This window comes from Podarcis gaigeae (assembly GCF_964106915.1).
Source record: "Podarcis gaigeae genome assembly, chromosome: 5".
Taxonomy (NCBI): Eukaryota; Metazoa; Chordata; class Lepidosauria; order Squamata; family Lacertidae; genus Podarcis; species Podarcis gaigeae.
In genome coordinates, this window is record NC_139681.1 from 86,192,498 (window position 1) to 86,206,017 (window position 13,520).

Consider the following 13,520-nt stretch of genomic DNA (forward strand, 5'->3'; position numbering starts at 1 on the left):
CAACCTATTGCCTTGCAGATGTTGAACTCAAACTCCCATCAGTCCCTGCTAAATGGCCTATGGTTTGAGGTGATGGCAGCTGTGGACCAACACATCTGGGGAACTCTAGGTTGGGGAATGTCTAGCATACGCTGTCCAGTCGTATAAATTAATGGATCTATTGGGAAGAGGGAAACAAGGCATGACCTCTCCAACAGCACTGATAAATATAATACTGTTTTTTAAAAAGAAAAATGAAAAGAATAACAATTCACATCCAAAATAAAGACAAGATATAAATTTAGCTTAAGTGGCAGGGTGGGGAGAGTAAAGGGAAGAGTATATATGCAGGAAATTCAGCAAATAAACCATGTCAAAACTGTAAACAGCATGAAAAGGCAGTGCAAAAATGTTTCTGTCAGGAATGTAAAGCTAAGCAGCCTGCAACTGAAATATGCCGTCGAATCCTATAAAACCAAGAAGAGATTGCAGGGAGCAAGTACGTTTCAGTTAGACTGTATTCCAGCACACAGTGCCAGTAGCTTTCAATTAATAGCTTTGCAATAAATGCAGCAGAGGCCTGTTCCTTCCATGAAAATGAAGGATGTTCTAGAAGCGGACTGAGCAGAGGAAAAGACGTGCACAGCAATGGCTGCTCCAGTTATTGGCAGAAAGGCAACAAAAACATTCATAGCATGGCAGTGCTTGCATTCAAGGAAGAAACCATCACAGCACGCTATCCTTAGCACAGCAGAGAGTTGGACAATTCTCTTGCCAGGTGACGGGAGTGAACCTGGGTAAGAGTTGGCAAAATAATTCTTGAACGAGACTCTCCACACTCACATTGGCCTAGACTTTTAGGATTGCCACCTAAAATTGTTGTTGTTTTAATCAAGGACTACTTTGATTCTGAGCCTTTTGGTTTTGTAACTTCAAGCCTGGTCACTGGTAGTCCACCTGCCCTTCAATACTGCTCTCACAGGCTGTAACTCAGGGAGAAGACACATGCTTTCCTATGAACAAGGGTGTCCTAGAAGCAGTAGCAGGAATACTGCATTTCAGACTATACGTGCTTAATCCTCATTTCAGACTATATATGTTTAATCCTTAATCTGGCCAGCTCTAGATAGCAGGTGACTATTACTATAAAAAATTAAACAGCCCTGTATGTTAGTGCAAATATCAAGGAAAAAAATTCATTTCCCTCTGTGCTGTGGGTGTAATCAATCTAAATTAACTCCCCTAGAGATGCTAGTAGCTGCAGATCCTTGCCTGTTTATTTTCTCTTCTGTAGCTACCAGCAGCCAGGAGTGGATTTGGATTGGGGCTGTGGCACGGAGAGGGGAAGGGGTTAACCTCTATCAGTGTCATGCCTCTGATCCAAATTGTGCCTGCCCTAGCAGCTGCTTTTAAGAAGAAGTAAAACACATCAATAGAGCTAAGCATGAAGCTCTGAAGTAACATCTAGTTAGGGCTTAGGATATTTATCTCTTTTTAACAATGCGCCCTGACTCAAACTAGATAGGGACAAATAAAATGGCTTCCTGGGCTAGAGCCAACCCTCGGACTACCAGCCGGCCATTCCATTACTGCATGCTCCCCCAAACATTTGAATGTGTTGGGAATTTAATAAATATTACAAATGCCAATGCTTGAACAAATTAAGGTACTCAGATTTATAATGTATAGGAGAAAGGCAAATCTCCAAAAAAGATGGCAACCCTATAAGTCTGAAGGCCCAGTTACACATTTGGCTAATAACATGCAGTCTCATTATACACAGAAAGGGCTGGGCAAAGGATGTGACAGGGATCCTGACTCCCCATTACCAGAAGTAGAGCTTGCTCCTGCAGTAATTGCTGCTGCAGGATCTCTAACTGCCTCTGTTCTTCCTCTAACTGTCGCCTGATGTATTCCTGGGTGCGCAGCAGGGAGCAGAAAAAAAAGGAGAGAAAAAGAAAGAACCGTAATTTCAAAGAGAAAGAAGTGGCCACATGTTGAAATTTGAAGAAAGAACCGCAGAAACATTAAGGAGAGGAACCAAAGGGAATGCAGTGCTATTGTGAAGTAAAGCATTTGGATGAACACCACACAACTTTGAAAAAACCGCTGCTGTGATACCACAAAGTAGATGGCATAGTAACATTCAGGGCTGCCTGTATGTTATGCATAAAATAAGGAAGGCAATTTCCGTGCCACAGTTACCCAAATTCTGTAAAAAGAGGGAGAGATAAATCATCTGATAAACTGAACAGAAATGCAACCACCACTGGTGAAGAGCTCTTTAAACAAATCTGATCAGATGTTGTTCAACTAATTTGAGAACAAGCATTCTACTCAGACTTGCTATTTTTTAAAAGCAGGAGTGGCACATGGACCACCAGCTGATGCTGAACTAAAAACCCCATCATCTCTGATCATTGGCCAGGCTGGCTGTGACTGATGGATGTGCAGTTCAGCAGCATCTGGAGGGTCACAGGTTAGCTGATTCGGCTACCTCCAAGCTTGATTCAAGTACCCAATTCCTGCACCAAGAAAAGCTGAAATATGTCTATAAAGGTGCAACTTTTCATTTTGTGTGGTTTATCTGGGTACTGCTCATCATAATGGCGTTGCGGGTAGGAAAATGATGGCTGTAAGATTTTTCCTTAAAGAGTCCATACAGCCTCTGGTCTTGAAATTGTGTTTATCAGGCACTTCAACCCCGTCTTCATGAAACGGGGCTGAAAACGTACTTCTCTTTTTGAAAACGAAGTTGAAAGCTGAGATTTAATATAATCATCAGTTTCAATATTAATAAATTCCTTATTTATTTTCTGTATTTTGTTTACTTAATATGTTTAAATAAATAAATAAATAAATAAATAAATAAATATTATTGTCCTCCAAAGAGCATAAGGTGTTCTACAACACACAGTAAAACAAATATAAACAAAATCTTAACATCATAAAATTCAAATCATCTTACATTAACTCATTCTAAACGTTGCAACTCACCCTAAATTCTGACATTGGCCAAAAAATGCAGGAAGCAGACCACCTTGCCCATTTACTAATAGACTGTACTCACAGATCATGATAAACCATGGTTTATCTTGATGAGCATGAGCTGGCGCAATTCCTGGGCTGGCACACACCAGCAGCAGTTGGTGTGGTGGGCAAGAGCCATGGTGCTGCCCTCCCAATATCACCATCATGGCAGCTTGCCAGGGCAGCCCTTGGACAGGATAGAGTAGCAGTGAGGTCAGAGCTGTGTGAATGCACTGATGGAGTCCATCTTTCACTGCCATCAGTACACCTGTACACTCCTACCTTTGCTACCACCCTGCCCAACACCAGTTGCAGGTAAGCTGCAGTGATGTCTGTATCAGGAAAGAGGTTCCACGCCTGGCACCCCCCCCCCTACTATCTATCACAACCGCAAAGAGTTTGGCAACTTTTGCTTCCATTTTGGAGTAAGCACAGCTTGCCATTTTATCCAAATTAACTGTGGTACATCTTAACTATGTTTTGTTTGAAACAAGCCAGCTGCAAACCATGGGTTGTGAAGGTGGCTCGTTTCAAACAAACCATAGTTAAGATTAACAAAACAAAAAAGATTCCTTCCAGTAGCACCTTAAAGACCAACTAAGTCAGTTCTTGGTATGAGCTTTCGTGTGCATGCACACTTCTTCAGATACACTGAAACAGAAGTTTCCAGACCCTTCTATATAGTGAGAAGGTGGGGAGGGGTATTACTCAGAAGGGTGGTGGGAATGTTTTGGAGATAAGCAGTGTCCAGTGCACAGCGGAATGATGAAAAGTACGTGCCAACATGCTCTATATTACTTTATTTACACTTCAAAGCTGGTAATTTACAGAAAAACATCTTCCCTCTGCCGGAGCAGAGAAAGGCATCCTCTCTCCTCTAAAGCACAGAGAGAATCACACTGAACTGCAAAGAACAGTGAAAACAGGAAAACCAGTGTACGTCACATCCAGTCTCCTTTCCCGTGAGAAAACCCAACAGCACTTGACTGTGGAATGTAAACATTGTCTTGTGACAAGCACTTCGCTGCTCAGTGAAGGAAGCAGAAACCAACATCCTCCCCCTTTCTGTGAACATCACTGGGCAGCGTGTTCGTACAATATTAGTACAAACCCAACTTCTGCACATAGGTACAGTGTTGATCCCTTGATACAATCTTGGACAATACATCAGCAGGAATTTCATTACCTGGCATATAGGACACCGTTACGAGTCCCTTTTGAATACGTTCCCTAGCATGTTGCAACTTTAATTGCAAGTGCTTCGTGCTTTGCTTACAACCTTCAGAATTCAGCAAAGCCAAACATGCTTTGTTGTCCTGGTAAACCTGGATTGGACATTTGACAGGAATTTTTATGTCTTTGCACAATTGTAACAACCATTCACAATCCTTAAGTGAATAAGACAGTGCATTCAGTTCAGCTTCACAAGTACTTAAGCTAACTGTTGTTTGCTTCTTGCATGACCAATCAAATAGACCCTGATTGTACTTATAGCAAACTCCAGACGTACTTTTCCTGTCTGTAGTGTCACTTCCAAAACTTGCATCTGCAAATATCTCAAGACCACCAGACTTCTGATTGTTAAATCTCAGTCTGTAATGCATAGTGCCTTTCAAATACCGCGCTATGCGTTTCAGAGCTTTCCAATCCTTAACAGTAGGATTGTTGACTTGTCTGCTTAGCAAATTACAGCTAACAGCAATGTCAGGTCTTGAACATCTGGCAATGAAGTTTAGCTTGCCTAGCACACTTCTGTACAGTGTAGTATCAGAAAATGCTTCTCCAGTGTCATCTACCTGATAACCTGTTGTCATCGGTGTGTCTACAGGGTTAGCATCCATCAGGTTTAGTTTGCTTAACACATCAGCAATTTTACGTGACTGGTGTACTAGAATGTTACCATCTTGATCTCTCTCTATTTCCAGAGATAGGTAGTTGTTTACCTCACCAAGATCTTTCATGTCAAAGTGCTCTTTCAATTGAGCTAGGGCATTATTGTACATTGTGACATCCTTCCAAAAGAATAAAAGATCATCAACATAAAACAAACAATACAGTTTCTTTTGCCCCTCCTCTTTGACAAATACACATGGATCAGCTTTCCCTTGCTTAAAACCTAGAGAAAACAATACTTCAGTGAGTTTTGTGTGCCAACTCCGTGCACTTTGTTTGAGACCATAAAGGGACTTCTTCAGAGCACAAACAAATCCCTGTTTTACCTGTACGCCATCAGGTGGAAGCATATAAAGTGATTCATCTAGAGATCCGTACAGAAAAGCTGTATTCACATCATGGTGACTAATGTGTAGATTCTCTTCTGCAGCTAGCTTGAGCATAAGCCTAATGCTCTCATACCTCACGGTGGGTGAGTAGGTCTCGTGATAGTCTTCACCTGGTACCTGTGCAAAACCTCTGGCTACCAATCTGGCTTTGTGTCTGACTATCTTGCCATTTTGATCTGTCTTCGCTTTGAAGACCCATTTGCTTCCAAGCAGTTTCATTCCTGGAACTACTGGAACAAGGTCCCATGTTTTGTTCCTTTCCAAGGAATCAAGCTCAGCCTTCATGGCATTTAACCATGGCTCAGCTTCCTTTGAATCCAAATCCTGGATTTCTTGGAAACTTGAAGGTTCAAACACCTTCTTGGTGCTTTTAACAGCTGTTACTGCTATCTTAGCAAACTCATCAGCAAATCTCTTTGGAGGTCTGCCTTTTGTTGCTCTCTGTGACCTGCGAATTAGCCTTAAGTCTTCAACACTCTCCTCTTCCTTCTTAGGAGAAAAGTGACCTATTGTGAACAATGGTTCCTCCAATTCTTGATCAGAGCTTTCAGAGGGTCGCATAGAGGCTTTCGCACTCTTGAAATCCTCTGAATCACCCGATTCAGTTTCAGACTCAGACTCAGAACCTTCATCAGTGGGTGTGGGTTGTTGCGGTTGCTTTTGACTATCCTCAGTTTCATCACTGTCATCAGGATAACATTGGAAAATTCCCACATTCTCCCCCCACTTGGCATTGTACTCAACACTTCTTGTGAGCTTAATTTCCTTAGAGTCAGTCATCATTATTCTGTAAGACCCTTTCTGATAACCTAGAAAGATACCATGCAATCCACGCTTGTCTAACTTGGAGTTTTGTGGTGAGTGAACCCACATGTCAGAACCAAAAATTTTCATGTGTTTGATGTATGGCTTCTTGCCAAACATCTTCTCATAGGGGGTACAACCAATCGCTGAAGATAACCTGCGATTATAACTGTAAGTGAAACATGAGAGAGCTTCGGCCCAATAACTCTCTGGAAGATTGGCATCATGCAGCAAGGTTTTTAACCCTTGAAGCAATGTCTGATTTGCTCGTTCCGCAAGTCCATTTTGCCATGGCGAGCGAGGACTAGACAAATCGTGTTGAATTCCTTTCTCAGTCAGAAAAGCTTCAAACTGCTGAGAAGTGAATTCTCCCCCGCGATCACTGAAAAGAGTCTTTACCTTCTTACCATGCACATTTCCCAACCAAGCACAGAATTCCTTGAACCTTGGAAAAGCCTCTGATTTCTGCTTGAGATTGTACACATAAATATACCTGGAAAATGCATCAATGAGAACCATGAAGTACCTGTTTCCACCCAAAGAGGGCGCTAGTGGTCCAACCAAATCAGCATGAACAACCTGGTATGGTTCTGTAGCTTGCCTACTAGACACCTTACCTTTCGCAGCCATTTTTACCTTGTTTGCTGCGCATGCCTTGCACTTCATGTGGTACCTGCAGGGTTTAATAGTCATACCTTCAACCAAGGCAGGCATTTTAGATACTGCCTCAAAATGCAAATGACCAAATTTTCGATGAAAATCGTGAATACATTCTGCATGCAAACTTTTGTTAGAACCTGCAATGCAACAAGTGTCATCCTGCACAACATCATCAAAATACAAAACATACAAACGATCAACATATTCAGCATGCAATACATAATCATTTTTCTTTGTGATGATGCACCTTTTGTTCTTAAAGGAAACGTCAATTTTCCGCTCATTCAGCTGTCCAACGCTGAGCAGATTATGCTTGGCATCTGGCACATAAAGCACATCCTGTATCGATAAGTCCAAACTGTGAAGAACAACAGTTCCGTAGCCTTTACTGGGGATTGTGTGGTCATCCGCCTGGTGAATCGCACCTTCCTGCGGTGTAAAAGACACGAACAGTCGCTTATCGTTGCACATGTGGTGGGTCGCCGCTGAATCAACAACGAAGAAAGATCTAGACGTCTTCTGGACCTCTGCAACCTTTGGAGTGAAGCGTGAGACCATTGCCTTGTGCTGCGTTGTCCTGGACACCGGACCTTTGCCTTTGCCTCGGCCTTTTCCACGCGATGAGCTTTCGCTGCGCTGCTCTGTCTTGGCCCTGGGATATCTGCATTCCCTCTTCATATGGCCTAGACGTCCACACGTGTAGCATTTCACTGCCTTCAAAGCTTTGGCGCCATCTGGTGGTTCCACTGCACTATGGGATGACGTCTGTGAAGTCTCCCCCTTGTTGATGCAGCTAGCACCCCGGCGATCCGCTTCATTCAATATCACGGCAGTAACATAGTCCACTGTTAGCTGAGCAGTTGGCTGTACAGCAATCTGAGTCGCAACAGACTCCCAACCTGAACCCAAAGATTGTAGTATCATAAAGGAATACACTTCCTCTGGAAAGTTGAGTCCTCTCTGTTGCAGCTCATGTCTCAGATTCTGCATATCCATCAGATGTATACGCACATCTCCACCTTCAGCAAGAGCCATATTATGCAGCTTGTTAAAGTAAAACATTGTGGACCCAGCTTCTGTCCTCAAGTGAGCCTCTCTCAAAGCGTCCCAAATTTCTCTGGCTGAGGTCTTATCACGCAACAGACAGAGCTCTTCTGGGGATACTATCAACGTAAGAGTTCCCCTTGCCTTGGAATCCATAGCTTTCCATTCATCTGTAACTGGAGCTGGGGGGGTCTCTGTAATAACTTTAAACAGACCCTCTTTCCGCAGAATAGCCTCTGCATAGAAAACCCAGTCCGCATAGTTCTTCCTATTGAGCTTAGGAATCCCACAAGCATCCTGAAGGGCCATCATGACTTTGGCATTAGCCTTTAGCGTCATCTTTGCTGCTTTAAATCAGGCTGCTTTATACATGCTGCGTCTGTGTACAGCTGCTTCAATCCAAAAGCAAATTCAAAACAGCCTCTGCCTGTGAACCTGTGCCTTTCTGCTTAACTGCTTTGCTTATCTGCAGCTGCTTCAAACCGCATTCCAAAGGCAAGTTCAAAAGTGAAAGTTCTCTCTGCTGTCTTAAATTCATGCTGCGACACTGCTGCAGCTGCTTTACTTTCGATTTCCCCCAGCATAGGAAAAATTTATCCTTCTAGCCTTTTGCCTGTGCCACGGCAAAACCGGCTATAAAAGTTCAAAGTCCAGCCATAAAGCCATTAATTAGAAGCTGGCAGGCTGCCCGGAGCTGTAGCACATACCTCATCAAATCATCTTGACGTGCAGAGCAGATTCCGTTCCGATCTGTCCCTCTGCATTCCGATCCTTTGCCGGCACTCCAATTCTTTGCTCCTTTGTTCCTTTGCCAGGAGCCCGACTTCTGGAGTCCATTCTCAAAACACTGCATTTTTCTGGGCCCGGAACCAAATTTTGGAGATAAGCAGTGTCCAGTGCACAGCGGAATGATGAAAAGTACGTGCCAACATGCTCTATATTACTTTATTTACACTTCAAAGCTGGTAATTTACAGAAAAACATCTTCCCTCTGCCGGAGCAGAGAAAGGCATCCTCTCTCCTCTAAAGCACAGAGAGAATCACACTGAACTGCAAAGAACAGTGAAAACAGGAAAACCAGTGTACGTCACATCCAGTCTCCTTTCCCGTGAGAAAACCCAACAGCACTTGACTGTGGAATGTAAACATTGTCTTGTGACAAGCACTTCGCTGCTCAGTGAAGGAAGCAGAAACCAACAGAATGGGTGGTTGGCAGATAGCTGAGAACGCATCATCAGAGATCTACAACCTCTCCTGGACAATGACAGTTCTCTTTCTCAAGCTCTGGGAGGAAGACCTTTCATTGCCTACAGACAGCCACCCAGTCTTAAACAACTCCTAACCCACAATAATACTACAACCAGACCTAACACGGACACTGGCACCAGAGCCTGCAATAAACCCAGATGCCAACTTTGCTGCCACATACACCCGGACAACACCATTACTGGCCCCAACAACATCACACATACCATCTCGGGACTATTTAATTGCTCATCGTCTAACATTGTGTATGCCATCAAATGCCAACAGTGTCCTTCAGCTCTCTATATTGGACAAACAGGCCAGACCTTACGCCAAAGAATAAACGGACATAAATCGGACATCAGGAATCACAAGACAGAGAAACCAGTAGGAGAACACTTCAATCTCCCAGGACATTCTATACAAGATCTCAAAGTAGCTGTTTTACTACAAAGGAATTTCAGAAATAGACTGGAAAGAGAAGCTGCTGAATTACAACTTATCACCAAACTTAAAACCATGGAGAAACCTGGCCTGAACAAAGACCTTGGATTCTTATCTCATTATACATGACAAAGCCATTTTTCACCTTTTCACCCCTTGCTTCTCCCTGTAAGACCTATTGCAGTCGTTAAGAGTCGTCAACAGGCTCATCACAGCTATCTGCCAACCACCCATTCCCACCACCCTTCTGAGTAATACCCCTCCCCACCTTCTCACTATATAGAAGGGTCTGGAAACTTCTGTTTCAGTGTATCTGAAGAAGTGTGCATGCACACGAAAGCTCATACCAAGAACTGACTTAGTTGGTCTTTAAGGTGCTACTGGAAGGAATCTTTTTTGTTTTGACTATGGCAGACCAACACGGCTACCTATCTGTAACTAAGATTAACAAGTTTAGCTCAGGGTGCAACACTAAACAGTAGTTAATCAAACATGAAAGCAAAATCTGCTGTTCTCTCTGTGGTTATGCTGGAAGAGGAGAGTGTGTGAGCCTGAGGCTCACTGCAGCATATTTTAGTAATGATAAACTGAAGAGTCCATTATAGATACCTGAGTCAATTCTAAACATATTCCCCACTGAAAGCTAGAAAGCATCCAGAGACAAATCACCAACTTTTTTTCTTTTTTTTTTGCAGAGAGGAAGTGGTTGTGAGAAGAAGATATCCAGCCTTATTGCATTAGTTAGTGAGCTGGCAAGTCACATAATGGACAGGAATCAACACAGAACAAGTGACTGAGAGTTTGGCAGTGAAAGCAACAGAGCACACAAGTGTAATGAATGAAACGCGGTTTCTTAAATTTCCAAGGGCAGAGTCACTAAGCCACTTTAATGCTTATTTTGAATCAGCGGTGACTCTGAAATGCCAGCTGGAAGTGAAAGTGAAGACGTTGGAAACAAATGTCTGAGCAAGCCATCACATGTACAGATCCCAGCAGACTGTGCAGCTGCTGGTAATGTTTTTTTACAAAGCACCTGCAAGGGTTCACTCAGGTGAGATTGGCACTGGAGGTGAAGCACTCAAATGGCAAACGCATCATTTACGCCTTTATTTGAACCACATCAAAGAACAATATTAGATTCGTAGGGGGACGCAGGCATGGTGTTTTAAGGGTACACCTAAAAATGCAATGATGCTCAGAAGCATGTGCTCGATGACAACGCACATGCCAGGGAACTGCAAGTAACAGCAGCTTGATATTGGGCGAATGCACATGGACAAAACTGGGTTCCAACCTTGGAAATCAGCAGGTTCATCCATAAAAAGCAGATTCATCCTGGAGGAGATGCGGGTTACCTGTTCATGCTCGGCACGCCTCCTCTCCTCTTCTCGGCGCATTTGCTCCTCATAATGCCGTCGCTGCTCCCTCTCTTGCTGTTTCCTTAATTCCTTTTCCCTCCTTTGCTGCTGTAGAAATGTGGGAGAGGGGCGGAGGCAGGGGAGGAACAAAATAAAAAGAAAAAAGGAGAAAAAAGGGCAAAAGCTTAAGTTGTTTGCCAGTACAAATAGAAGATCTCAGGGGAACAAGCAGCATACCAGATCAAGATGTGGTCTCACAAGGTAATTTGGCCCATGGCTGTACAATGTCAGAGGCACCAACTTGCCACGATTTCCCCAGCAAACCCACCTATTCTGTCTAATGCGGTGAAAAGACACATCATGCCACCCTGTTGCAGAGAACAAGAGGGACTAAACCACACCAGCTGCTGAACAGATGTAAAGGTAATGAAACAGTCCTGTATGCCATTAAGCCTAGACACAGCAAATTCAGTAAGCGTGGAACAATTTGGGTGCAGATGTCACCTCTGGGCCACCCACTGTCAGAAGACCCTTATGACGCAACTTGGTTTTTAGTAATTATTATTATGTATTTATTTATACCCCACCTTTTCCCCCATATGGGACTCAAGGCAGGTTACAGATTAAAAACAAGAACTGTTAAAGAAACATGGAGGGAGAAATCAGGAATTAAAAAGCAACTAAACATTAACAGCATTAAAACTACAGTCAAACCTTGGTTCCTGAACGGCTTAGTTGCCAAACAAATCGGCTCCCGAACACTGCAAACCTGGAAGTAAATGTTCCGGTTTCCAAACGTTTTTTGGAAGCCGAACGACCAACGCAGCTTCTGCTTGAGTGTAGGAAGCTCCTGCAGCCAATTAGAAGCCGTGCCTTGGTTTTCGAACAGTTTCAGGAATCGAACGGACTCCCGAAACGGATTACGTTCGAGAACCACGGCACCACTGTATATGCATATATAACATCTGTTTCAAACGTACAAGTTTGTTAAGTGTGACTGAAACAGATTTGCTCTGTGTTGGGTGTCACCCAGTACTACTTGGACCAAAGCTAACAATATATTTGCTGAATTATACTGAAAGTTGTGTTTAATTCCACATCTTGTTTCCCAAACTGGCCAACGAGATGCTTTTCGGAAACTCACAGGCAGGACACAAAGGCAACCTCGCCTTTCCTGCTATGGCTCACCAGCATCCGGTATCTGAACCAGAATGCTGATTCTGAACCTGGAGATTCCATCACAGCTAATAGACATAGATAGATTTAAAATAGCATGAAAGGGTCATTAGAGCAAATATAACCCTATTTTCTGTGGTTGTAAGTTTTTTTAATGGTTTTAAACTGCATTTTAAATTGTTGGACCCTGGGACCCACAGGTGGAGGGCATGTAAAAAATAAAATAAACAACACCCCCCTCTGAAAATAATAATAATGTACACAGAACAAATTATCCAGTTTTTTGGTTTTTTTTAAAAAAAATTCTTTCATCATTTTTTCAATATAAACATCAGCTGCAAGAGACACATACAACAAAAGCCATAATAACAATAGTAACAAAATTTGACAATTCATATTTGAATTGATATACCTATGACTACACCTTTTTAAACAATATTTTCCCACCTTTCTCCCCTCCCCCTACTTCCCACCACTATCCGCCTTATCGCTTAAATATTCATTCCAGATTTCTTCATATTTATCCATTCTTATTTTGCGTCGACATGCAATTCGTTCATATGTAGCTAATCTGTCCATATTATCAATCCATGTGCTCAATGGAATCTTTTTGCGGCTCTTCCAACTCATCAAAACAAGTTTTTTGCTTCTAATATAGCATGGTACATCCATTTTTTTTGACCCCTTGAAATTTCCCACGTTTCCGGAATATAATTTAGAATTAAATTCAATTCCCCTAAATAACAATTTCTTTTTATTACTCTTGCTATAAATATCCTCACCAATTTCAAGGAACATTTCTTGACCATTTCTACCGAATTCCAATGAGCATACATATACAGGTAAAACTATCCAACTTTGAGAAGACATTGGAAGGCAGCCCTGTTTAGGGAAGTTTTTAAGGACTGATGATGTTTTTATTATATTTTTAGATATGTTGTAACCCACCCAGAGTGGCTGGGGAAACCCAGCCATATGGGCATGGTATAAATAATAAAAATGTTGTTGTTGTTGTTAAATTAAAACAGGTCGCATAGCTCAGCTCTTTGAGGAAAAGTGACTGGGAATAGCACATCATTTTGCACCCTCACATGGCCTGAGAGACAGCTAATATATTGGAGTGATAAAGAGCTGAAGAATTGTGTTTACATCAAACGCAGGGAATCAAGACTCGCTTGGTAGAGAGATGCCTGGGTTCAGCACAAAAGGAGACTTTTGCACAAGAAACTCATTGCAGCCAACTTCCACACTAGACATTTACTGTGGAACAGCCATACTTTGACAACTCATTTTTTAACAGGACATATGCATAACATTGGTAATTATTATTCTCCTAATGCGGATGGAGGGTCTAGGGCTACTGAATTCGTGACGGAAGAGGACAGGTTCAAACTAGGGTGTTCAGTCTCTTAGCTACACCACGTCAGCTCTTTAAAGCTTTTTTTAAAGTAAGCCATACTATTTCCAATACCGATTTACATTGTTAAATGCATAGATG

At 42.5% G+C, this 13,520-nt stretch overlaps 1 protein-coding gene across 10 annotated transcripts in view; it reads right to left on the minus strand.

The window, feature by feature from the left end:
• The window catches only part of TNIK (TRAF2 and NCK interacting kinase), a 291,911-nt gene that overhangs the window by 57,302 nt on the left and 221,089 nt on the right, over positions 1-13,520 (minus strand). For 5 of the 10 annotated variants that reach the window (XR_014564274.1, XM_083739147.1, XM_083739141.1 and 2 more), the window contains 2 exons: positions 10,844-10,954; positions 1,809-1,895 (listed from right to left, as the gene is read on the minus strand). Coding sequence is in view for 9 of the 10 variants with exons in the window: in XM_083739147.1 (XP_083595273.1) it covers positions 1,809-1,895; positions 10,844-10,954 (198 nt within the window). In the remaining variant the exon portion in view is untranslated. The remainder of the gene's footprint in view (positions 1-1,808; positions 1,896-10,843; positions 10,955-13,520) is intronic. The other 5 variants (XM_083739148.1, XM_083739143.1, XM_083739149.1 and 2 more) reach the window with 3 other exon arrangements.